Source organism: Camelus ferus, chromosome 14, assembly GCF_009834535.1.
Source record: "Camelus ferus isolate YT-003-E chromosome 14, BCGSAC_Cfer_1.0, whole genome shotgun sequence".
Lineage (NCBI taxonomy): Eukaryota > Metazoa > Chordata > Mammalia > Artiodactyla > Camelidae > Camelus > Camelus ferus.
The window spans coordinates 11,423,068-11,450,946 of NC_045709.1; the positions used below are offsets into that span (position 1 = coordinate 11,423,068).

The window sequence follows — 27,879 nt, forward strand, 5'->3', positions numbered from 1 at the left end:
TCCTCATCTAATGGTATCTCTCTTGATAAAAGAAGTCCTTGATGTTAGTGAAGCTCGACTTCTAATCAACTAAACCAGTTTGCATGGTTAGTGCATTCCGTGCTCTAATAATAGACGTGTCTGCCTCAACACTGAAAATATTCGTGACGTTTCCTTCTAGCTGCTCTGTTGTTTTAAATAAACTTCCACGTTCAGGCCACTGATACACTTCAAATTAACTCCTGTGTAGGTCTGAGGTGATAGTCAAGGGTGATTGCTTTCCACATGGATTTCCAATCGGATTTCCAATCGGTCCAGCTCCAATGCTGAAGGGGCCATCCTTTCCCCCAGGGCTCCAGGGACCAGGGGGTGGACGTCTTTGGGGGCCATTACTCCACCCACCACACACGCACAGACAGATGTGACTCATCACCCATCAGATCATGACAGAGAACATTTTCATCACTCCAGAAAGTCACACTATTGTGATGACACAAAATACCCTGAAGAATATGCAGAAACGAATTACATCTTTTGGTGATGAATTGCCATGATCTGAAAGCCCACAGCTGCCCTAGACAGAAGGCGTCATTTAACCTGCACTGACAACAGCCCAGGACTTTAAGTTTCTTTTCTGAATAGATCTCACATAGTGGGATGTTTTGCTCATTTTCTGGAAAACGCTAAAACTATTTCCACTCACTTTAAGAGTGCAGGTGATGGACACTACCAGCACCTTTGGCGAAGACCCTCCAGTGCTCTGGCCTTACAGGCCCCCTACCTTCTGGATGCAGAGACCATTGCCCCACCCAGCACAGCTTTCCTCTCCTGGACTTTGCTCTTCTTCAAAATGACTCCACCCCTTGGATCTCAAATTCACAAAATCTCTGCTGTGGCTACAACCTCTTAACATTCTACCTTCTGCCCTTAGCACCCACCAAAGCCTCCAGCACTTGTCCAGGGCCCCTATTTTTCCAGTCCTTCACCACTTTCTGGATTCACCTGCCTTTCAACCTAAATATTGTGGTCGACAATTTCAATAGTATTTGTGATATTCAATGATATTACAGAGAATGTCAACCCCCTTACTAACTGACAATTTGCATGTTGCCATTCTCCAACATTGAGGTATAACCCAACTCAATTCTGGACTTCTGGAGATTGCTAAAGAAAGTTTAAATACAAAAAAAAAAAAAAAAAAAGCCTATGCTACCGGGTCCTTGATCAACCTATGCTAACACTACGGGTGGGCACATAAATTGATTTGGCTTTCTGGAAATCTGCTTGACAGTATTATCAAAAATGGTACCTCTAACTGCTTGGAGCTCGGTAGAGGCACAAAAAATATTTGTGATGGAATGAAATCATGTTGCTGCCCTATGACCCAGTAACTATGCTTTTAGATATTTATTACAAAGAAATAATTAAGTATATGCAAAGGGGAAGCAAGTTACATGGTTTGAAGACTGTGCCCAAGGACAATTTTATTTACAATTACACCCACACAAAATAGATGAGACAAATAAATAGGAAACTAAGTAATGGCACATCCCTATGCTGAAATGTTATGCAGCCACTGAACAAAGCCACTGCCCTTTTTTGCTGCTGAAATCCTAACCATCCTGAAATCCCAGCCATGCCCAACTCCAAAGCTACCTCTATATCATGTCCTCGGGAGCTTCACAACCAGACAAGGGAGCTTCTCCTTGTCTTCTGAATCCCAAGAGTATCTGACTATACTTTCCTTGCCACATTTATTCTAACCTGTCTCAACGATGGGTCTCTGTGATCTGCCTCCCTGTCGGTGTGAACTGCCATGGGCAGTACTGGACCACCTCTGAGAGCTTCACACAGCCAGCGCAGAGCCTGAGCCCCAGAAGACCCCCATCACGTGCAGGGATGAGGGAATGGTACCTTGAAAGTGATGTTACCCATTTACAAGGGCGAGAGGAACATGTTATACGTGACCGGTGACTTTTCTTTACTCTATATTCATATATCCATCCATCCATCCATTCACCTATTCAGAAGTACTTCAGCCATGCCAACGACAAATGCTGAGCTGCCTTCTAGATAAAACCAGATCTGAATGTGTTTTTAGCTGTCAAGTAAGTGGCTGAAATTCAATGCCTCTGTCTCTTGCCCTGGCGCCTCAGACCCCTCCTTCCCTCCCCCTGCTCCACTACTGAGGGGCTGATCCTTGCAAACCCCTTTTTCCGGGCTCCCTTGTCAACTGGCTTCTGATTAAATTTGGCACATGGGAGGTAGCAAGCAGGAAACGACAGGATAGAAGGGGGAGGACCCACGTGTTTGCTGCTTATCCACCTGGATCCCGGCTACCGCCACTGCCTCTCCCTTAGCAGCTCCAGAGAGGCCAGTTCCACCAGGCAACCTCAGCCCCTGCAGGTGGTGGCTTCCGCTACCATTTAGCTCTTTTTCCTTCTCAGTTCCTGCTGGTTTTTCGGCTCTGAAAGTCTCTGTAAGAGCTCCCTGGGTTAAGCCCCCCCTGGGCTAACCTGAGACCCTGCTTGTCACAGCCCACTGTCACCTTTCTCTTTCGTCTCCTTCACAAACACCTCCTGTGTGCAGGGTGCTACTGAGTCCAGGGAGAAACAAATCACATGGTTTGAAGACTGTCGTCAAGGAGCCCCTGGTCAATCCAGAATGACTGACCAAACACAAATTATGCCTTTTTAGAAGTTAAGTGGCTATAAAAGCCTATGGTTTATCCTAAATTAAGACTGCCAAGTAAAATACAGGGCATCCAGCTGAAACTGAATTTCCAATAAACAACAAATAATTTTTTTAGTATAACAACGTCTCAAATATTGCAATGGGACATACTAACATTAAAACATTATCCATTATTTATCTGAAATCCAAACTTAACTGAGTGTTGTGTATTTTTATTTGCTAAATCTGGTACCCTAAATACTTTGTGAGCGAAACATAATTGTCATAACTCTGGCCAATAAAAACCCATTTTCTTTCTAGCTTTACTTAGCAAGTGCAATTATTTTGGATTATGGAGTTCACTGATAATTCCTTTCTCCTGCTAATAACTTGATTCCACTGTGGAAAGACTTCAGATCTCACACAAACACAGCAGATGACAACTCCACGCTACATGTCTTACCTTCTGAGTACAGGATTTACTGTTCCACTCTTTTCTTTGTTGATTTTTGTTTAAACTCAAAAACAGCAAAACTTCCTGAAACTTCGTACAAAGACAAAGCACAGAATGGGGCCCAGTCACTCCACAAGACTTACCCGCTCCCCTCAGGGCGGGGTGTGCAGACACCTGAGCCTCACCACCCCCTTCACCCCCAGGGCTTGGGAAGGGCTCCTGTGTAGGGTGAGTGGAAATGAGCCCTGAGGGCAGGCGATGGGGCCAGGCATCTGCCAACTTCCATGGGTCACTCTCCCCCCAAGCCCAGAGCCGCCTTTCCCAGGCCCCAGGGCAGGGGGGACTGGGTGCCCCACCCCTGCGCCCACACCCGCTGCCCAGGTGGTCTGCTTCCTCCTCCTGTCTGCCACAGAAGCTCTCAGGAGAGACTGCCTTCCTGCTCAGCAGCCCACAGCTCAGCCAGGCCTGGAGAGTGGCAGAAACGCAAAGGGCGCAAAGGGAGGGGACGGAAGGGAAAGCCAGCAAGTGAACGGCCACTGGGTAGCGGGTCAGTGAGGGGGGAGCGGGGGCAGCCACCACCCCAGAAGCTGTCTAGTGATGTGACATCAACCCTCCCCTTGTGAAAGCTGTCATGCCCGCCCCTCTCCATACAGCCTCGGGGCGGGGCTGGGGGACACGGAAATCACCATCACATCCTTCCTTAAATCTCGCTTCCTACAGAATGGGCTCCAGGCGGTGAGACCAAGGTCCTGTTGTCTGCATTATTTTGTTTTGTTAGCAGAGAGATCTCAGAGAAAATGATGACAGTGCCTTTGGAGAGAGAAGGGCCAGACATGCCCCTAGTACTCTTTAAAAAAAAAAACCACAGTATCACTGTTCTCCTTAGAAAAGACGCCAAAAATCCAAGGAACTTAGCATTTTAGTCCCAGAGGCAAACCCTAACCACCTGGGAGCTCTACTTCCTCTCTCCTGACAAACACCAGGAAGGGTTGCAGCAATCCTGCCACCACTCACAAGGCAGTGGGTGTGGCTCACCTCGCCCACCAGGTGGGAACCATGTGGTGGACAGGAGGGAGGAGCCGCCCCAGAGTCCCTTCACGCACATCACGTACCAGCCAGGACGGACGCCTCAAATCCCATGTCCTCCATGGCAGCTCGGAGTTCTTCTGCGCTAGTCACAGACGGATCGTAGAGAACCATTCCGGTCCCTTCAGCCAAAGAGACCGATATCCACTGCACCCCTTCCCTCTGGGAGACCAGGCCCTCGATGGACTGGACGCAGGACATGCAGGTCATGCCGGCGATGGAGAGCACCGCGGTCCAGTGCGCACCGGGCTCTGGGAGGCCCTTGGGGGGCCCGGGGGAGCGGCGTCTGGCTTCTGTTCCACTCTCTTCTGCTCCATCAGGAAGAGAAACTTTAAACTTCCCAGGTGGAAGAGCCTCGATGGCCCTCTGCAGGGCCCCCGGGGAGATGCAAGAAGGGTCGTACTGCACTTGGGCAGATCTGTCCTCCAAGGACACATGAATGCTCTGAACTCCTGGGAGCTGGCCTATGTTGTCTTCGATATTCAGGACGCAAGACTTACAGTGCATCCCATCCACGCCCAGGTGCAGGGTGACCACCTGGCTCCCCCGGTGCCCCGAGGTCTCTGAGTTACTGCCATTCTGATTGCTGGAAGCTAGCGGCACCTTTGGGTGGGCGCTCTGCAGCCGTCTGACATCGATCAGTCCCAGGTTCATGGGGGCCCCCTTGTTCTTGATGATGGCTTCAAACCCCATGTCGTTCACATGGTCCCTGAGCTCTTGGGGTTGAATAAGGTAAGGCTGGTAAGTGATGACTGCCTCCCGGCTGCCGAGCGAAACGCGGACCCTCACGACACCTTGCAGTTTCCCGATCTTTCCTTCTATGGAGCTGACGCAGGACTGGCAGGTCATGCCCTCCACCCGAAGCTTGACCACGGCCTCTGGGACGGGTGAGGACCTGTACGGCCAGGAGGCAGCCTTTCCCTCCGCCACGCTGGCTTCAAATCCCATGTCCTCAATGTGACTGCAAACCTGAGGTAGGCTCAGGACCGACGGCACGTACTTCACAGCCGCGCTGCCCTGTTCCAGGGAAACCTTAATGCTCACGATGCCCTTCAAACTGGAGACCCTGCCCTCGATGGACTGCACACACGACTGGCAGGTCATGCCCGCGATGCTGATCGTGCCGGTGGCCGTCTGAGAGGGGCACATGCCGTCCAGGCCATCCTCATAGCCAGTGTTGTCAAAGGCAAAACTCTGCTTCATCTCTGGCTCCCAGGCTCGAGCAGTCCAGGAAAGCTTAGACAGGATCTAAAAGGAAAAGAAAGAACATTTTTTATCCTTAAAACTAAACGTGTTCTAAAATATCCCAGCTTGTCTGGCACTGAGAAAATGGAAAACAATACCACTGGTGTCACGACACCCCAAGAGTACAAGAACGTCAAATGAGGGAAAGAGCCATGAAGAAATCACTTATCAAATGAATGGGTTCAGGCTGGGGGAAGATCCTTCTAGCCTTGACTTTCTGTGATTCTGAACCCAGAAGTCATCGGCACACCTTGGTGAAATGTTTTCCTCCCTAGAAGACGTGAAGGCTTCTGTAGGAAACGTGAGCATGATAGAGCTGATGTGCACAGAACACACACAGCAGGCCCCCAGCAGAGGTGGAGAGCATGGCGGTTCCACCAGAGCTCCCCTCTCTGGCTGGTACCTGATGTCTCCCTGAAGGACTTGGCCCTTTCGGCCCAAACGCTGGGGTCCTGCAGGAATGCAAACACAAAGAACAGGCAACACCCTAATTCTGCATCTCTTTCTAGGGGTGTCTCTGTCATTCTCTTAACAGGGGTTAAACTGCAACCACAGGGCACATGTTCCAAATGCAGACCTCCCATCCGATGGGGTTGGACCTCAGTGCCTGTGAAAAGAGGTCTGAAGCACGAACACTTCTTGGGCCGGGGATGAGCACCAAGAGGTGCTGGACCAAGAGGAGCAGGGGCGGGGAGGCTGGAAGAAGAGGAAGTTGAGCCGAACAAGGCACTTCTCAGTGCCACCTCGGCTGAGTCACTGCCCCACCGGGTGCTCGGGACAGCTGGAGTCATTACCTAAAATTACAAGTACTTCACCAAATTAAATGGATTTTTAATGTATCACAGCTCAAGCGTAATTGCCTGATTTCTTCTCATGATGATGTGGCCTCAGTCATTTTATTAACAAAATTGCCCCTTCACAGGGTCCCAGTCTCATCTCTCTCTTAATCAGATACAGTTTTTATACCAGTACTATCACATGCTTCAGAAACCTGGGAACAGGCCCTTATACGTGGTACATGGTAATAAGGCATGTCTCTCTCTACGCCTACACAATCCTACTTATCTTCAGCTGAATCTCAATTACATGGATTGATCTCTGTATCCCTATGCATCAAATGCGTATCTTTCCAATTCCAGCTTTTGACCAGCTTAACAAGATGGAAGTTTAAATAGCTTTTAAAGCAGACTATAAAGATACATTTGTATATTCACAGAGGAAATCATAAGCTAGTTTGGGGTCAGTAAGTATAAGAAATTATTTTTAAAAATAGTCACTGGAGCATTTTCTTAAAATAGAGAAAAAGGAATAATTAAGTAATTTATGGGACAGCAACTCAAAAGTTTGTTGAATTCAATAAACATACTGAAATTATCTACGGTGTAAATATGGAAATGGATATGGTAAGGACAACAAGGGATAACAGTATTCACGGACCTGGGTAGCCACCTGGGAAACCTCTTTGGAAAAATATAAATGTGGAACCTATATATATCAGAAGACATTTCACATAAATCAAAGATGAGGACACAAAAAGCAAAACAGTAAAAGAAGTACTAGAAGAAAATATAGGAGAATATCTATCATAGTCTAAGAGTGGGGAAAGCCTAAATATGACCAAACAAAAACAAAATTCAGAAGCTATAAAATAAAAGACTGATATATCTAACCACAATAAGAGGAAAAAGTTGTTCAAACCAAGGTAGAAGATAAACCAAGTGAAAAAAAGGCTCGCTTTCACATTAAGCAAATTAAGAGCTAATGTCTTTTATATATAAAGAGCACCTTCAAAGAAGAAAAAGGCCAACAATCCAACAGAAACAGAAGGCAGTTCATCAAAAAGAAAATGCAAACGGCTTTTCAATATACGAAAAATACTATTAACATTCCAACTTCACTGTGGCACGGTTTTCACCATTCAGGTCGGTAACCACTGACTGGTTTCCCCAAGGCTAGTGAGAGTGTAACCTCTTGGGAGGGCAACTTAGCAATATCTATTAAAATTACAAATTCACATATTCTTTGACCCAACAACTCTTTAAGAATTTAGCCAATAAATATATTTGTTTGCATACAAAAGGAAGCATGCAACAAAGATATTAAATGCTACAAAGGACTGGAAACAACATAAATGTCCATCAGTGACAGGCTGATAAATTACTGCACAGATGTACAATGGAATACTATCGAGCTCTGAAAAAGAAGGGGGCAAATCTATACATACTGAAATAGACAGCTATCTAATATACAGTTTAGTGAAAAAAGCAAGGCACAGAATATATAGTACATCTAGTGTTTTAGTTATCTGTTGCTGCGTGACAAGCCACATCTAATGGCTTATAACGACAGCTCACAGTTTTTCAGTTTGGACAGGGCTCGGCAGGGAAAGCCTGTCTCTGCTCCACACAGCATCATCTGGGGTGGCCTGACTGGGGCTGGAGGTCCCACACGCAAGAAGACGGTTCATTCATCACATGGCTGGCAAGTCGATGCTAGCTGATGTTGGCAGGGACCGCGGTTCTCTTCTATGTAGCCTCTCCACATGGCTCGGCTGGGTGCCTCACAGTTGGGGGTCTCTGGGTTCTGAGAAGGGTGTCATAATAGTGAGCATTCCCAGAGAACAAGTCCCAGTGCAGAAGCACTTACCAAGCTTCTGCTTGCATCACATTTGCTAACTCATCACTGGCCACAGCCAGCCACATGGTCATGCTCAGTCAACCTGGGAGAGCACTACAGAAGAGCTTACACACAAGGAGGTGCAGTTCATTGGGAGGGCCACCAAAACAGTCCATCACAGTGCACTAGCACTACTTGTGTAAGAAAAAGAATATTACTCACATCGATGTGTATGCATGTATGGAGTTATCTCTGGAAGAACGTGTAAGACACTGGTACAGAGTCTGGGGACTGGCAGCTGAAGGGGTCAGGTGGCTGGGTTACAGGAGTGAGAAGGAAGAGTACAACTTACTGTACAGTTTACATCTGCTACCAAATACTAAAAAATAATTAATTTAAAAATTAAAATAATGTGAGCATAAAGGAGATCCACAGCAATGGCTTGACTGCAGTTAGTATTAATCAAATACTTATCTAACTGAAAAAGATGAAGGAAGAACTAAGAACGTTCTAAGAATATTCACTTTGATGCAGTACCATACAGAGTAAAGCAGAAATTACCTCCTTGTAAGACATGACCCTTAATCACTGAGTCTGTTGTAAAAACCAATCCCTAATGATTTCCTACCTGACTTATGTTTCTTGGTCCTAGGTCTAGCTACAACTCACCAAACCCAAGCCACAATGCAGGCTTTTAATCCTTGGACTGTGTTCCTGCCAAAGGGGGTTGCAGAAGTGCTAGAAGCTGTTTACTTGGAGTAAACAGTACTCAGCGGTCCCCCTGCTAACAGGCACGTTTCTAACAACAAGCAGTTACAGAAACAAAGCTTTGCAAATAATGCGATTTCATGAAACACCAGAGTACCTGTTGGTTTAGAAGCGGCCTCATCACAGCTGTCGGGTGTTTGGATCTTTTTTAAGTGCACACACATGGTGTGGGTGCTTTTAATTTTGCTCTTCAATTTCAAACATGTTTAGGTTTAAGGACTCATCAGAAGCAATCACGGACATTAGAAAGTGGGCCCAGGATATAAAGTGTGTGTCCAAGAAAAACCTGGTGGAATTTCCAGTGGGGCCTAAGTCCCACTAAATTATATACTCCTTGAGGACAAACATCCAGGACTTCTTCTGCAGGCCCAAAAACAGGTTGCTAGCTTTTGGACTTTCAATAAACTATTAGCGTGGCAGGCATCAGGACTGGAAGGGCCGGGAAACACCGGAGGAGAGGGTCATCCCACAGAGGGGAATCCAAAAATGAACGTCAATTCTTTGCTACCTCTCTAGGCACCCAGGTCACACAGAATTTGCTGAGAGTGCCAGGGCGTCTAAAAAAAAAGACAAGGAATATAAACTATTGATTCACTAAGATTGGGCCAAGAAAGGAAAATAAGACCTTTAGACAGGCCAGCCTGGTATGAAGAAATGGAAATGGGGTGGTATGTTTTAAAGAACGCTTTGAAGTCAGACTGACATTGCAAAGCCTACGAATGACATGCCTTGTAGGAAATGGCTGTGATCACAAGCCAAAGAGCAATACTACCACATGCACGAGAAAGGACCACGACAGCTCTTCATTACACCTGGATCCCCATCATCCTTAGATAGGATACCACCCACCCAATTATCCTGGGGCTCCTTTCACTTTGAAGCGTGTGGAACACCCTTAACTCATGAGGCAAAAATGTTATATAGGCACGCAACTTTCCCAGTATATAACCTCCACCCCATACAACCCTCTACCCCAGAACTTGCATGGAATTCAAAACACAGGAAGGTCCTGATTTTTTTTCATATGTAAACAGATTCAATAGTAGCAAATAGATAATGATTCTCAATGTTATTTTATGAAGATGGCATTTTATATCCCTAATGCCCAAGATAATTCTGTAAGCAAATATTCTTATCACCATTTTGCTGCTGAAGCAGACTCAGAGGTTTCTTCAGGGGCATTTAAATGAACTGAGCTGGGATTTATATTCTGCTCCAAGTCCAGCAGGCTTTCTATTTCTTAAAAAAAAAAAAATTTAAGTTTACTTTTTCTTTTTAGCCACGTTAATCACAGGAAGAGACTACAATGCAATAAAGCAAAATGAAGAAAATTAAACAACAGCCACATCCTACTGTAGGGGAGACATAATTGCCACCCTATACTATGTCCCTTTGGCATACTGTTTTAAGCTAGTTATTTTCTGATAAACAGCAGATACTAAAAGGGCTCTTTAAACCAAATAAAAGCTGCATTTCTGTAGGAAACAATTATATTTGCTAGGGAAATCTCCATTTGTAAAGGTATCTACGACCCAATCTCTAGAAACTTGATTTATCAACAGAGAAGGAAATGACTTAAATGTATACCACAATCACCCTTGTTTACTGTGTTTTTCTTGGCAACTTCCCCAACTGAGTCTACCCACCCTCAACATCCTCTTCCGTCTTTAGCTGAGGATGGTATTTAAGGTGAGGGCTTCGGCCATTTGGGTGAGTTAGTTTTCCTGGGTCTTTCCCGTGCACACCACGTTACTAAGCTTTTGTTTGATTTTCTCCTGTTAATCTGTCTCGTGTCAATTTCATTCTTAGACCAGCCAGAAGAACCTAGAAGGGTAGAGGAAAATGTCTTCCTCCCCGACAATACCTGTCAGGTAAAAGGCAGGCTACGTCTAGACGAGTGAGTACAGTTCGGGGGTGAGGGTATGACTAAGGCCACTTGGTGGCCTGCAACCCTTAGTGTCTGCTCTCCTCTTATTTGAGGATTCTCTGGACATCATGGAACCGAGCAGAACCCTGCAGTGTCCCCTGCCCCCACCCTGTACAAAACCGAGCAGTTAGCGATTAGGACGACAGAGTCACAGGCTCGGTGTCTGATGCACACTCCTGAGTTGTTTTACAGACTATATTACTGCCACCAGAGCGGGGGAAAAGCTGACCACACTGTAGACATGACCTAAGCGGCTCCACCTTGAGCAGCAATGAACCCTGGTTAGCACAATTCCAAGAACTGGTCTTAAGAGAATGGGATTAACATTATTGCTCATAATAATCTATGTCTTTGTGACCATTAAAATACATGTAACTTGCTCTGCCTGTATATGGATGTGAACAACGAAAACTGTCAGCAAAGAGATGTTACAGAACCATGTTGTCATCATCCACTCTGAGAACACGGTGCCCTATGTCAGCATGAAGAAGTTACAGAAGATGGACCTTCACCCCTCACCCCATAGAAATGGAATGATGTTGGACAGTAAGGGACTGAAAGCAGCTTTTTTGCCCCTTTCCTGTTTGCTCCTTTCTTTCCCCCTCTAACCTTAAAATAACCTAATTATAGGAATGAGATCACTAAGCAATTGAAACAACTCCTGACTTACACTCTTCTGAATGCACACCATGCTTTGCCTAATCTGTTGATGCTCTTCCTAGATAAGAAAGAAGAATGAAGAATTAAGCAGTTAAAGAATGATTAGCTCTCAACCTCCAACAGCCCTTAGCAATCCTGCAGGCAGATCACACTGGCAAGATAACAACTGAAGAGAGTCAGCATGTCTGCCCAAAGCATAGAAGGATGCAGACCCCAGCCTCCTGCCTTGATGATTCACTGAGATTCTTCCCCCATTCTTCCTTTTAAAAACTGTCATGGCTGAGCAGAATGTTCGGAGTTGGTCTCTGGACACAAGTCCACCTTCTCCCCAGACTGCCAGCTTTTCTGATTAAAGCACCTTTCCTTTCTACTGACACTTGCCTCTCAGTTATTGGCCTTTGAGCAGCGAGCAGCTGAACCTGAGTTTGGTAACAATCAGATTCACAGGGGAAGGAGGGTCAGAAGACATTGACTCAAGAAAAGATCCCACCCAAATTACCCCAGGGTGTCAGTCTCTAAAACCCCCACTGAGGAAGAATCAATGTCCCCATGTTAAACCTGTATGTATATAGATTTAGACAATACATATGTAGGTATTAATACATAAAAACTGAGGTTATCTATGGGTGGGTTATGAAATTCTGACTTTTCACTATGTGTCTATATTTTCCAATTTTTAAAACTTAACTTAAAAAAGCAAACAAGTACTTACATTTGAGAAAGGAAACAAATGTGGTTTTTCAGTTTCTCCAAGGCAAGGAAGAAAATGTTTTGTTAAGCCATACTAGTTAATATAAGCAACAATAATATTATCACTGTGAAAAAGATGACCACAATGATGAACCAATGACATATTTCTTTATCCTATAAAGACATAATGGCTTTATCCTATAAAGAACATTTCCACATCTATTTGTTAAATATTTGATCTTCCTACTTGTGAATTCCTTGAGGCTGTATCTGACAGTCTTGGGTATGAATTCCAGCCTTGTCTGAGCAAATCCAAGCCTCAGTTTTCTTAGGTGTAAAATGAGGTAGCAACAATGCCCACCCAAGGGTTCTGCAGGGAGGCCTGAAAGATAAGAACCTTAAAAGGCTTAACGTCACAAATGTTTGAAAATGAATGACTATGAAGACAAATATGGCCTCATTTGATCTTCAAAAGCAGCCTAGGCAGAGGACTTATCATTTTCCACTATTTTACTGATAAGAACTAATCATTAAAACCAGTGTAAATGTTCCTCCAACCCCCACTCCAACCCTTTCAAACTGTCCTTTAACATCGTTTCACAAAAGTCCAGAAAGAGCTTCCAATGAGAATTATTTACATCTTATCTACTGAGAAAACAAACCGAATCTCTGGCATCAGTTCGAACACTGACAAAGGCCCGCTGTGCGCCTGGGCTGTGTGTGTCACAAGCTGCCCTCTGCCCTCAGGCCACCCCCCAGCCCTGGGGTGGGTGGGTGGGGTCTAAGCTGACCATGCACCTTCTGGGAAAATACATACAAACCACCAACTTACTGCCCATTTCTTTCCCTTGACCACAGTGAGGGAAAATATTAACCCTTCCTGAGCAACCAGAAGCGCATATCCTTTGTTTGCCCAGGAGAAAAAAGAATAAAATTAACAACAAAGGAAATTAACAAACCTCAATACATATGTATATACAACATAGGCTGTTTTCTACATACAATTAAATAAAGTTTAGAAATTCACAGACTATAAGGTCTCTCCAAGAAGCACTTCCCAACAGCAGCTCAGAAAACCCACTCACGGTCTCAGTCCACACAGCTTCAGTGTCAACCGTTCCAGAGAATCCCATCACTTTTAACTTATGTCTACTGTAACAACTATTCCATCAGACTTTTATCAACCAACAGCATTTTTTCTGCTTCAGAATCTTCTCACTATTCACCCAATAGGCTGGCAAAAATTTTCAAGTTTGGTGATACAGTAAGAAAGAGTGTAGGGAAAAGTAATTCTCAAGCACTGCCGGTAGAAAAATGGGTTTATACAATCTTTCTGAGAGTGCTTGAGCAGTATCTATCAAAGCACTCAATACCCACTGCACACTTAGTTCCACTTCTGGGAATGTCATCATATGGAAACATCATGACACAGGAATGCCCACTGCTACACTTGGTGGCGAAAGCCCGGAGACCACGCTACACGAAGTATCCACCCAACACAATTTTATGCAGTGGTTTTAAAAAATAAAAAGGTGATTTACATGTAATAATACGGAAAGACATCCATGATAGAAAAAGGGAAAAAAAAAGTTGCAAAACTGTGTAAGAGTACATGGTAATATTCTATGTTTCTAGGGTGGAAGAAATCCACACTTCCATACTCTGTTGTTATGTTTATATCCAGCAGATGCTAATTTTAGAGGAAAATAAAGAAATACAACAAGTTTTCTAGAAATGCAAATGATATTGTAGTGTTGCTGACCATGATGGCTGGGTGACGATCTGTTAGTAACTTCTCTAAGTGACTAGGCACACACCTCATCCGTTTTCTTCCCTTTACTTAGCAGGGATATGCCTGTGTCCGCTGGGTCATCTTGATCTCATCTAGGCAAAAAATAAAACCCAGCCTCACCACCCCTCACCCAGCACAAAATTCTCTGTGTTGCTTTCTGAAATGGTTAAGCCCACAACCCAGCACTCTCATCACAGTCATCCAGCAGCAGGTCAGTGTGTCCAACGTCAGCCCGCCCTCCCGCAACATGAATCCACTTTTGGTTTACACACTTGCCCTTGATGACTGCAGACAGATGTGCAGTCCAACATGGGCAATAAAGACAAATAACACAGCAGCCAAGCTTGGCCAAAGCAGTCAGGAGGGCCGTGGGTAAGGAGGCCTGGGCAGGCGTTTCTGAGGGGAAAGAGGAATTCTTGAAACCCTCCAGCTGGAACAGGGGTCAGTAACCGCTACTTCCCGCAACTCTCCCAAAGGAGCTCTGAGAGGTAGGAGCCTGTTCCTTTCCAGGTCACCGTCCTGGACCTGAGAGGAAAGAAGAGCCTCAGGGAGGCAGCCTGTGGACACAGGGCCAGAACACCCTGGCCAGGGCACTGAGGCCCCTGCTGCTCCTCTTTGGTCCGCAGGGTCCCAGCTGGGTGTGAGTGGCGGTGCGGCAACCGCCTGGGAGCCTCCCCAGGCTTAGCCCCAGCCGCTGAGCCAGCTCACACCAGCAGCCGAGAGGCTCTGACACGTGCGGAGGGAGCGATGCCCCCTCCAGAACATGCTTTTACCAGTTACACCTTAAAAAAGACCTCTTTCCCCCTCTGTCCAAAACATAGAAGAACCCGACAGCTTGCTCAGTATCATAATTCCATTCCAAATTGTACATAACGTACTCTGTATTGTACAAGAAATGTAAAACACAAGCACCCAAATCCACTAACCACAAACACAATTTTGAAATGTTTTCTTCAGAGCAATTACCTGCATCTTTTGTGAATAATGGCACCACCGGAGAGCTAACTTTCCATTCACCTACAAAATTAGCAGCTCTCCAAAACCCAGATATTTTCAAAACTCGATCTCACCCAGTATGTTAAATAATACTTCCATGTCCCAACAGAAAAGGGGCTTGTCCTCAGACAGACCTGGGATTAAATCATTCAGGCAAATTAACCTCTTGATCTCAGTTTTCTGTCTGTTAAAGGAGGAGGATGATTAAATAAGGTGACACGGGCAAGTCCCTCCCACATACCAAGTACTAAATAGCTCTCAAACAGATCCAGAGTGTGATTCATAACAGACTGAGTCCACACTCTGTTAACAGTGAACAAGTATTCAATTGTAATTGACATTTAGTTTGGTTTTTAGCATCATAAACCAGTTACTAAAAATTTCCCCCATTTGGGAATAATTAAATTATATTTTGTATACATGTATATATATATATACACACACATACACACAAAATATTCACTAAAAAATACAAGGTATATAATACTATGTACACAGACTCACTTGTGCAGTGGGAAAATGGCTGAAACACATGGCTGCTTTCATTTTCCTTCTATTTTTCTACATTCCCCTTGCCTTATGTTAAATTTGTTTCATATAATGAGCAGGTGTTACTTTTATAATCGGGGCTTTAGGAAGAAAAAAATAGTTGCAACCGTGCTCAGAGGGATTAACCGGTGGATATAGTTCAACCAGACATTCAAACATGTCTCCAAGCTGAGAATTCTACTGAAAATCATTTTGGCTGAAACGGTACCATTATGCGTTTATATAGTACTCAACAAGGTGCTTTCACAATCCAAAGAGGCAGGCCTTCTCTTTCCACTTTGTAATGAGGAATCTGAAGCTGGAGGAGTCCAAGGCTCACCTGCCAGGTCCCACAGCCCAGCAAGGGCAGGACGCAGATCTGCACCTGACTTTCTTGACCACAGCCTCCACCCGGACCTCTAGCCCAGCCTCTACCTTGGCCTCCAGCCCAGCCCACCTTTCTGAAAGGATCCTCCAGCCAGGTTCAGGTTGTTTTCCTAGTCACATGAGATTAGAACTGGCCATTAAAAACCCTTAGAACATTTCACAAACACCTCCAACATAGGCTGGATTTTGTCAAGCAGTGGTTTGAACATAAAGAAATACTCTCAAGCATTTCAAAAAAATATTTAATATTTTGCTATCTTAGACACTCAACTAAAAATATAAACATTGATTATGCACTGCACAAATGGACATTCATAAATCTCCCATCAACATACATAAATCTCTTGCAGAGTACATTTCAAAAATTTCTATTCACAAAACTTACTTTAGTTTTAAGACTTTTTAAACAATTAACACCAGAAGAAACAAAAATAACTCTCTAGGGAGCAAAGGACTTATGAAAACTTTCCCTTATGTTTAAGCAGTATTTTTTTCCCGTCTACTCACATCAATGAAAAAGACCACCAGTCCCACCTGGAAATGATACTGACACATCATTTTCACAAAATGTTAGTTACATAGCCCTGCTTTGAACATGACCTGACGTCTGGGTTAACAAACCTCTCATCTGCTTAAGAAGAGCTGCTTCATCTGGAAGCAACATTTTCAAAATGTTTACTTAGTTGAAATGTGAAGGTAAACAAAATAAGGTACACAGTTAAAAAATAAAAAGAGGGGTAAGATCAATTTTTGTCTGATTTGTGTTTAGGGAAACTTTTGCTCCACAGGGGCTTACAAAATATCCTGAAAATAAGAAGCAAAAAACCCCACGTTTTACCCACCAAGGACTTAATCTCTGGAGAATCACCTGGACTCCTGGCTCACTCACTACCCAGGAGTGGCTCCCCGGCCCCTCTTATGAAGACACGGGGGAGGGGAAACCTCCAGCTATAACCCAGAGCCCCCATTCCTGGCTTTGTAGCCCTTCTGTGATTGCACCCACCTGATCGGAACCGATCTCCTGTGTTCCATTCAAAACCTTTTGTGAAAATCCTCCCTCCTCTGGACTACAGCCTTCCTCCTCCGAAGTCACTGGCCTGATGGAGCCTCTGGCTCCAGGGCTTCTCCTGAAGGACCACCGTTTGTGGACAGACAACAGGGTCACCTGTGGGTCAGCCAGAGTCGCCAGGAAGGACGGCTCAGGGCTCCCAGACTTCTCACCCCCAGCTCTCTCCATCGCCAAGTCCGCAGTCACACCTCCACCTGCCGCAACAGCAGTTCGTCTTCGGGCTATTTGGTCACGTCAGAAGAAAACGCTTGAAAAGTGTCTTCCTAACTAGCGAGGGGGAGGCACCTGCTGCCCTGCCCCTGAGCCAGCCCGGGGAGGCTGCCAGCCAGGCTTCCAGGAACCTGGGCAGGCTGCACACTGCTGTATATGTATTTGCTCTTGTTTATCTACACCCCTCAAACCAACTGGCATCCTCTTACTCATCACACTGCATTTATTTGGCCCTAGGAATCTCTGTACACAGTCCCTCGCACACGCAGAGCTGCTTGGACACCCGGCCAGCGCGTACAGGAGCTGGGGGACACGTCACTTCCTTTTATTACCAAACTTCGAGTGCTTTCTTGGAATAACTTCAGCTGCCTCTTCCATAGCTCCAGGGCCGGGGGGGTGCAGATCAGTAGGGGAGAAAAGTACTTCCTAGGCAATGTGACTTGCATTTTCAAGAAGATGTAGGCAAGTTCCATGTTTCCTGCTGCTATGTTCTCCCTTGGACCAATGGCTTGACCTGAGTCAGAGCTGACTACAGAAACTCACTGGGTAATAAATCATCCGTATTTTATACATGGCAGAATAGGCAGGAACTGAGACACAATTCAGGCTGCTCAGGCTCCACAGGAGGATTAAGAGGAGACACATGACAGCAGGGTGACCCAGGCAGCCTCCTGCTCTATAGGGCAGCACTGCCTCCCTTCCCACCCCCACCCCCACCCCCTTGGAGAGACAGGAAGGAGGCGACCTCATTCCCCATGGGAGGAACAGCCACTAATCCTGGCAACACCTCCTACTGCAAGGACGTGTGGAATGTCCACACTGAGGACGGAATGGAGTCTCTCTGGGTCCTAGATTATTCCCCTCCAGCCGAATGTGTCCTTGGGGGCGAGAGGGCCACAAGGACATGTACCCAATGAGGGCACTTAGAACACATCCCCTCTGCTCAAGGTCACTGAGGACTCTGCCTCTTTCCGGGTTGCCTACAATCACCCCTTCTCTCCCATTACAACTGCCATTGCTGCCCCCAAGAACTCCTGACCAAGAAGAGATCTGCTCTCTTTGAGGGAAGGTGGGCTCCCGACTGGTCCAGCCCCCATGGGTCGGCCATTCAAGACTCCTCCTTATTCTTTGGCCCCTCATTTAGCCCATGGAGATTTAACCACTTGTTTGCTCTCACTTCTGAAACACACTCAGGGCAGCCAACTCTAAAATGTATCTGGGTTGGCTTATCTTCTCTGGGAACAAAAAAGAATCCACTTCCATTTCCAAGAAACGCCATTCAAATCAGTGACCCAAAAAGGAAAAGCATGTTTGATGCCAAGGTCCATGGGCCCCAAATCCACACAGGAGTCCATGGGGATGAGCCTGGTGTACCTGTGATGGCTTTCTCGTGATCCCTCAAATCTGCTTCCTTACCTGCGGCCTTCATGCTTCCTGATGGGAACTGTCAGGGTCTGCCCACGCCTGCGGACCACCTCACACTTCCTTACTGGGCATCCAAGTCAGTTTCCGTCTCTTTGAGCACCAGACTTTAAAAATTGTTTTCTACCATTTTGGGTGGAAATTCTCCCCAAAGGTCACTTATCTTTCTGCTGCCTTTTCAAATACGGGGTAGTATCCAAAGTTCACCTTCTCCTTGGTGATGTGGGATCATTATCAATATAAACGCTGCTTCTGTGCTGTAGCTGTGAGTGGTTAATGAGGGGAGCACGCTCGCGTCATGCGTCCCAAGTACTGCTAAACAGTCTACCCTGTTAGTGCCATAAACTATGGAAGAAGCTTTACAGTGAAACACTGTAATTTCTCCTAATGGTCACTCAGACCCAGAACACAGCCAGAAAAAGGAAGCTGGGCCAGATTAGGCTGTAAAGGGTATGAAGGTTAGACTTTGTCCTGTGGACTAGGGAGAACCAACCACCTGTTTTTAAGCAGAGGACTTACATGACTACGTCGGTGATTTAGAAATCATTTGGGCAGGCACATGAACTCGGGGTGGGGGGGGGGTGTTATAGGGTTACAAGGAGCAGAGAAAGTGAACAGCAGAATGGGATTAAACACATGAGGAGGCCCTCCGGGCTCAGCGATCAAGAGAGCCCAGCAGGTGACACAGAGAGAGGACCTGAGGGGGACGATGCCATTTCCTGTTCGGCTGAGAAGAGGAGGAACTGGGTTAGGGGCAAATCTGGGGGTGAAAATGGTGGATTCTCCCTTGTTCCCATGGAATCTAAGGGGCCTGTGAAACAGTCAGGACAGGAGTCAGCTCCCAGACTAGAGAATCAGGTCCAAACTCCTCTTTCTGGCACCTTCCCCCTTCCTCACACCTGACCCTACGTTTCCGCCCCCTCCCCATCTAATCCTCATTATCCTTTAAGTCCTGCTTCTCAGTGGAGTTGCCTCTATCCAGCCTGGCAGGTTCTCTCCCTTATCTGAATTCCAGTATCACAAAGGCCAACACTGCAGACCTGGCAGGTCTGGAGCTTCTGGAGAACAAGTCCTCTGCCTCCACCGCCCTTGTTGCACTCAGCTCAGTCCACACTCATTACTGAGGCCGAGCTGCACTCAGCTCCAAGAAACTCACTCAGCTCCAAGAAACTCCTTAAGCTCCTAGAAGACAAGGTTCTTATGTCTTATCTGCCCACAGATGGAAAAAGGTGATGAACAAATACCAGATGTTAAATAAATACTCACTGAGCTGGACTACAGACAGATCAGAATGTGCTTTGTACCTGGAATTTCACGGTGTTTTTATGTCCCTCTTATCATGATGCCAAGGGCAAACTCCTTTAGCGTCTCACACACCCCTTGTGGAACCACAGGTCTTCAAGTGCCTCCTAGCAATAAACTATTCTGCCCCCATATGCACAAATTCTATCAGCTCTTTTCCAAAATAAAATGCATCTTGTTTATCTCCAGCCCACCTTCCCAATCTCTGTGAATCTTTTCTGTATAAAAACAAAAATTCCTGTGGTGCCCTAAACATTCCTGTTATAACCTGAGAAGCCTGGGCCCAGGGGCAGATGGGCAGCTCGTGTTTCCATGAACGTCTGAGACAGAGCACCCTGCTCGGGGACGACATTTGGTTCAGATGTCTCAGCACTCACAAAGATCCCCCCTCCTCACCCCAGCGGGAGGCTCATACTGGGCGGGGTTTCTCAGAAAAAGCCAGGGGGCCAGGCCTCCTCAGGCAGGCAGAGGGGCCGGGATCCTGTGACGGGACAGGATGACAACCTGACACTAAGCTGTGCGCTGGGAAGCAGTGGCCCGGAAGGTTCCCATACACGACGCATACACAGTGCTAATAATCAAAGATAACTTAGCAACTGAGAGCCAAATATTTCAGTGCTTCGGCAACACAGGCTACAAGAGACACTTCTGCCCTTGGAGGGTATTAGCAAGTTAGGAGAGAAGAACAGTAGAGACTGATGTTAAAGGAGAAAGAAATCACTCAAACGTTAGGTGCCGCGGCATGGGGAGCTGCTGGCCCGAGCTCCCCTGGAGGACCAGCGGGGAAAGGGCTGGTGGGCCAGGAGGTCTGCTCCTCACACCCTGGGAACTGGCCATTTCCGAGACTTAAACAATGAGCTCGGCGTGACTTTTACACCAGCTAGTGAACAGGAGACAAAATAAAAACAAAACGCCAAGCTCACTGGAGGGGGTACTTTTCCATAAAGCCACACTTGGCTCAACAGCCCAGAGTGAAAAAAGTTATGACAGTTCTGAACTATAGACTGGACAAGGCCAAAAAACACCGAGATTATATCAGAGTCAAAGCCAATGTTTCAGCTCCACAGTTCATCAGAGGTGCCTTCAACTGCCCCAGCTGCCTCCTTATCTGGGGCCAACACTGCTTACCTCCAAGTTCCAACAGACTCCTGGTGTCTCCTCCCAGCTGAACAAGGCTGAGATGAAACACATCCAGACTGGCTGGTCACGCTCTGACCCATGACCATTAACCCGGGAGGGCCTTGGCACTCCCGGCAGTCCAGCGACTTCTCCCTGGTCCTCCGGCTCTTCACTCTCAGGCTGAAGATCCCCCACCTCCTCCCTGTTCCTTAGACCCCCTACCCTCATCCGCCATCTCCAACGACGAGCCTGCTCCCTGCTTCCTGAAATCAAAAAAGGATCAGAAAAAATCCGCAGACTTCTCAACCGCCCCAGCACCTGATTAGTGCCTTCCCTCTCACTGTCCCCCAGGGTGGCCTCCGTGTACCCACTGCTCCTGGTTTTCCTCCTGCCCACCGACAGCTCCTTCTGAGTCCTTCCCAAGAGCCGACTAGTCCCCAAACCTCTTAGGGCTGGAGTGACTCCTGGCTCAGCCCATGGACCTCTTCCTTGTCTAGATGCCTGGGTGATCTCATTTACCCCAGTCAGTACAAATACCACCTACAGCCAACAACTCCCAAGCCCCACACTTACGGACCCAAATGCTTAACTAACACCTCCTGTTGGATATTTGATACGCATCCCAAATGTTAAGTTGTCTAAAAGTAAGCTCCCGATATGATGTCTGTAAAGAAAAATATGTTGCCTGTCTTTGCAGTTCCACAAGGACCCAGCCATCGGCCACTGCAGCCGCCCACCGACAGTGCAGACAGCGCACAACGGTGCAGACAGCGCGCGACAGTGCAGACAGCGCGCGCCCAGGGGAATCCAGGAGGGAGAAAACAGGAAGCACCCTGTGCTCTGCATATACTGGCCCCTTCATAGTTAAGATTCGTATCTATGGAAAAATTTCAATGACTCCAGGTTCTTGCAGCTTCCCATACATAGAAGAGCACGAAAATCATTAACTTGGAATGTCAGTTCTTTGTGATTAACGGTGATCTTTCCATGTTTTTTTCCAGCAAAAAATTCATATATATCCTGGCTCCATCCTTACCGCTTCAGAGTAGTTCCTCAGAGCAATCTGAAACGCTGTCTCCTGGGCTACAGAATTCAGTGAGGTCCCTGAGCAAAACAGAAACTCACTGTGCTCAGTTGTGCTTTTTTTCAGTCCACATGCCCCTTCCCTGCTCCTCCCACAGTCTTCCCCACCTTAGTAAATGGCAACTCCTTCCTTCCACTTGCCCAGGAAAAAAATCTTGGATTCAACCTTGATAAGAATCGTATCCTTCTTTCAAACCCACACGTAAATGTTCAGCAAATCCTGTAGATTCTATATTCAAACTACATCCAGCGTCCAACCACTTCTCCGCACCTGCACTATAACTCTGGTCCAAGCCACATCTTACTTGCATTATTAAAATCATCTCCTGGCTTCTGCTCTCACCTGCTAAAGTCTATTCTCAAAACAAAAGTCAGAGGAATCCTCTTAAGAGAGTTCAGATGATGAGGTTCTCCTAAAAACCGTCCGGAGGGTTTCCATGTACTTAGAGAAAAACCTGAAATCTTTACAGTGACCTATAGGGACTTGTAAAGTCAGCCCTTTCCCTTTACCTTTCAACCTATCCTCACACCCCTCACCCCTCACCCCTCTGCTGAGACCACTCTGATGTTGCTGTTCCTGGACCCAAGCAGGGTGTGCTCCTGCCTCAGAGCCTTTGTCCTGGCTGCTCCAGCTTATAAATATCCCTTCCCCCAACACCCTGTTGTCCAGATGACTCACCCTCTCCTTCTAATGTCCCTGCTCAAATGTCACCTTCTCAGGGGCCTCCCCAATTACCTTGTGTACAGTTTCAAACATTCCCACTTCTATGGTCCTTTCCTACTGACTTTTCTCCAGAGTGCTCAACAGCTGCCTGATACAAGAACATATATTTTACTTATTTGCTTACTGACTGTCTCCCCAGTTAGGATGTAAGTTTCACACGTGGAAGAATTGTCCATCTTCTTCACTCACCGATGTATTCCCAGCACGAAAACTGTGCTTATATTTTAAAGTTTCTCAATAACTATTTGTTAAATGAATGACTGATAGAGAATACCAAGCAAAAACAGCTCACTTTATTTGCCTGCTATAAAATACGGACTGCTAGCCTTTCAGACAGATATTCAACATTCAGAAGGTGGTGCCCCATGCAAATCTGGCTCTCTCCTCCCTTGCTTATTCATTCCTTTTTCCCTCCAAGCCAGCAGTCTAAGCTCAAATACTACTGTTAACAAGAAATAACAAGCCCTGAATGCAGTCACTTGCCCCCTACTACAGCAAATCAAGGCTTAACTGCAGTTTCAACCCCTCCCAGAAATGTGACCTTTAAAACAGTCAATCTGAAACTTCCTAATCAACACTAGGGAGATAATCTGCATGATAACATTCCCTGCCATTCCCTTCCCTCCAAAGAGAAGCTCTAGCCCAAACTAACCCTTTCTTCCTTCCCTTCCCTTCTTTCTTCCCTTTCCTTTTTTTTTTTCCCTCGCTGATACCTTCATGCCCCATCCTTCTGCCTGTAAGAGTCTTCCATTTTGAACCCCCATTCCTTGGAGCGCCCTCCTAGTACTAGGTGGGATGCTGCCTAATAAAGCCAATTAGATCTTCAAATTTACTCCGTTTTTTAGTATCACCAAGGGCAGACGCTGACCTACATGAGCACATGTTGGGGAGGAGTTGTGGCCACAGGAAGGGCTCATGCTCTACCTGTAAGAGGCAGCTCCTCCTGGGCTCCACCAACTGCTGTCAGATGGTCTGGGGTCACCAGACTTTCCAAGAGAAGGGAAGCAGCCAGAGTTTTAAACAATAAAAAAAAATCTTCTAATTTTAAAATGTTGAAAACTAATGCAAAGTTCTGGCCAATGAAATATAAGGGAAAGCCGTCAGGGCTCCTGAGAAGGCGCGTTGAGAGAGAGAGAGCAGGTTTGTCCTTATCTCTTCCCCATTTCTGCTGTGTGCAACAGGAATTAGAGGGCTGGGGTCCATCTCAAGGTCATGAGGTAGCAGGAAGCTGGAACAGACAGATAGAAGTTGTGCCAAGAAGCAAGGTCAGAGGCTTAACATGGGGGGGGGGTGGAGGTATGAAAGAGACCCGACTAAAATAATCTAGCCAGTCACTAAACAATAAAAAAGCAAATAACAGTGACAAACCCCTTGGGAGTGGCAGTACCCAGAGTTGTCTAAAACGTCCAGTTTCTAACAAAAAGTTGTGAGACATGCAAAGAAACAGCCAAGTATGACATATATACTTGGGGGGGGGGAGCCAACAGAAACTGCCTGTGATTGCAAGGATTTAATATACAAAGACACTTACAGACCTAACTGACGTCTACAGAACCCTCCACCCAACAACGGTATAATATGCATTCTTCCCAGGTGCACGTGGAACATTCTCCAGGATGTCAGTGCTAGGCCATTAAACAAACCTCAATACATTTAAAAGAACAGAAATAATGCAAAGTATGTTCTCCAACAACAACAGAATCAGAAATCAGTAACAAAAAGAAATAAGAGAAACTCACAAATATGTGGAAATTAAACAACACACTCCTAAATAACCAATGGGTCAAAGAAAAAAATCAGAAGGGGATCAGGTAATACTTTGAGATGAATGAAAATGAAGACATAACATACCAAGACTCATGGGATGCAGTGCTTAGAAATTTATAACTGTGAATGTCTACATTAAGTAGGAACTCAAATCAACAATCTAAGCTTCTGCCTATGACACTGGAAAAAGAAAACTAAACTCAACCTAAAGCAAGCAGAAGGAAGGTGTATCAGTCCCAGGACTGTAACAAAATACTGCAAACTGAGTATGAGAAATTGATTCCCTCACAGTTCTAGAGGCTAGAAGCCAAGGTTTTCCTTTTTGGGACTCTGAAGGAGAACCTGTTCCCTGTCTCTCTCCCACCTCCTGGTGGTTGCTGGCAAGCCTTAGCACTTCTTGGCTTACTGAGGCATCACTCCAATCTCTCTCTCTGTAGTCACGTGGCTTTCTCCTCTCTGCCTCTTCATGTGGTGTTCTTACAACATCGGTGATTGGATTGAGGGCCCACCATAATCCGGTAGGATCTCATCTTAACTAAATAGATCCTCAAAACCCCTATTTCCATATAATACCACATTCACAGATACCAGGGCCCAGGACTTCAACATATCTTTTAGAGAACACAATTCAAGGCACACAGAAGAAAGTAACAGAGTGCGATTGAAAAAACAAAACAAAACAAAAGACTCGAGTGGGTTAGAGTAAAACAGAGAATTGAAAAATAGAGGAAATCATCAAAACCAAAAGCTGATTCTTTGAAGAGACCAACAAAATTGACAAACCTTTAGCTAAAATGACCAAGGAAGAAAAGAGAGAAGACTAAAATTATTGGACTTAGAAATGAGATGGATTATTACCACTGATCTAACAGAAGTAAGAAGGATTATATAGGAGTATCATGAACAATTGTATACCAACAAATTAGATACCTTAAATGAAATGGACAAACTCCTAGGAAGACATAAACTACCAAAACTGACTCAAGAAGAAGTAGACAATCTGAATCAACCTGTAACAAGATATTAAATTAGTAATTAAAAAAAAAACTTCCCCAAAAGAAAAGCCCAGCTTAGATGGCTTCAACACTGAATTCTATCAAACACTGTGTCTTAACTCATTCTGAGGCCAGTGTTACCCTGACACCAAAACCAGAAAAGACATCGCAAGAGAAATACAAACCACTATCTCTTATGAATACAGACACAAAATTCCTCTACAAAACAGTAGGTGACCAAATCCAGCAACACATAAAAAGACTACATGCTGTGACCAAGCAGGATTTGTCCCAGGAATCCAAGCTTGGTTTAACAGAAACATCAATTAATGTAAGACACCGTATTAACAGAATAAAAAACAAAAGACACATGATCATCTCAAAAGACACAGTGAAAACATTTGCCAAACCCAAAATCCTTTCACATGAAAACACTCAACAAATGAGGAATTGGAGGGAACTTCCTCAACCTGATAACGAGCACGAAAAAATCCCGGCTAACATTGTACTTAATGGTGAAAGGCTGGAAGCTTTCCCCTAAGATCAGGAACAAGACAGAGATTCCACCTGTACCAAACGTTCACAGCAGGCGAATCTACAGAGACAGAGAGCAGAGCAGTGGTTGCTTAGGCCTGGGGGTCGTGGGGAGACGGAGGGTGACAGCTAAAGGGTACAGGGTTTCTTTGCGAGGTGATGAAAATGTTCTCAAATTGATCGCAGTGATGATTGCATGTGTCTGCGATCTGTATGGTATGTGAATTCTATCTCAATAAAGCTATTTGTTTGAAAAATGTAGCAGAGAGGCTACTAAAATAGGAATTCCACTGGTATTCATGGAAGCCTGAACACAAAAGGTTTCGGGAGAGTGGTGAGGCAAAGAGGGCAGACGGCAAAAACCTACAGATGGCCCCATACCCTCCCAGGAGAAGGGATAAACTGTGCTATGTTCCTACCATGGCACACTGCACAGCAGTGGATCTCAGAAGTGTAATGTGTCGTGAGAAAGGCTAGTCTATATATATATATTTATACATGTAATTATTTTATATCCAATTAACTGATAAAATAATGAAGGGAAAATGTTACAGTGAACGGAGGTGTGGAAACCAGCAAGTGCAGGGGATTCTTTCTGAAAGACTGAGGAAGAGGAGGAGGGGAGAAATAGCACAACCGCTACTGGGAGACCCAAGGCAATAAAAGAGACTTCAGAACAAAGGCAGGTCGGCTGACTTTACAAGCTGAAGCGGAGAAGTTTGCAGAGAGAGGGAAAGACTAGAGGTGAAGAAGATAAGACCTCATCAGAGCAGTGAAGGCTCCAGATCAGGCGGCGAGGAGGGGGCAGAGGTCCAGGACACTGGGAGGGGAGAGGACCTTGAAAGGAAGTGGGCCTCCTGAGATTAGAGATGAGCAAGTGAAAATGGACACAGATCTAAACAAAATTTGGGGAGAAGATGCGTAGAGACAGGCAGAAAGTTGAAGAAAATCATACAGAGTGGTGTTCGTTTTCTGGAGGTGTGAATTGAGGTCATTTGTTGAGACTAAGGGAGGCGGGGGCCTTGCAGAGGGCTCCCTGCAGTGGGTGCAGGCTTGAAAGAGTCACACGCAGGATGATAAAGATAAAGAACGGCCAAAGGCACATGCAGGCACCGTCGAGATTAGAAACAAGAAATTGCTGGCAGCACCAACCACGTAGTTGCCTGAACTTCCCTGGCGATTCTGTCGCTCTGGTGCGGCACTGACGCTGGGGCAATGGACAGATGAACGGGAGAGTCCAGGGTACGGGTGAAAGGCTGCTTCATGCTATAAACCAAGAGTCTGTCAGGTCAGGGAAAGAGAGGCCGCAGATTCAGTAATAATGATAATAACAGACTCATCAGTGGACAGCTTTTAAAACTGCTTTTTAAAAGGATGTCTATAATGTTAGCACCACTGGGCTTAGACAAAGAGTAAAAAAAAAATGAAGAAAAGAGAGACAGGAATGAAATATGCCAAAAATGTTAATATTGGTTATATTTGAGTTGCAAGGATATATTTTTTTTATTTCTAAAAACTCCTATTAGATGCAGCAAAAGCAAACAATAAAGGAAGTTTACAAACATGCAGACAAGTCATCCTGTTAAAATAGAAACAAGCCCCAAATGGAGTCACCTGTGCTTAGCCCCACCTCAGCAAACCGAGACTTAATTCCTAACCTAATTTCAGCTTCAGCCTCCCCCAGGAAAGTCATGATTTTCAGCCAGTCAGTCTGCAATCACCTGGTCAGCACTAGTGAGGGAACGTGCCTGACAGACCCCTGCTTTCCCCAACGGGAAGGTGACTTTACCTGAAACAATCCACTCTTTGTTGCAATAACTCCCTTGCCACGCCTCACTCTGTCTATAAGTCTT

The 27,879-nt window shown here is 45.7% G+C and overlaps 1 protein-coding gene across 1 annotated transcript in view; it reads right to left on the minus strand.

Moving 5' to 3' along the window:
- The window catches only part of ATP7B (ATPase copper transporting beta), a 45,696-nt gene extending 28,322 nt beyond the window's left edge, over positions 1-17,374 (minus strand). Inside the window, 2 exon segments of the mRNA XM_006179637.3 lie at positions 4,219-5,440; positions 16,805-17,374. Of these exon segments, the coding sequence (XP_006179699.3) occupies positions 4,219-5,440; positions 16,805-17,038 (1,456 nt within the window). The 5' untranslated portion in view covers positions 17,039-17,374.
- Positions 17,375-27,879: the final 10,505 nt, after the last annotated feature.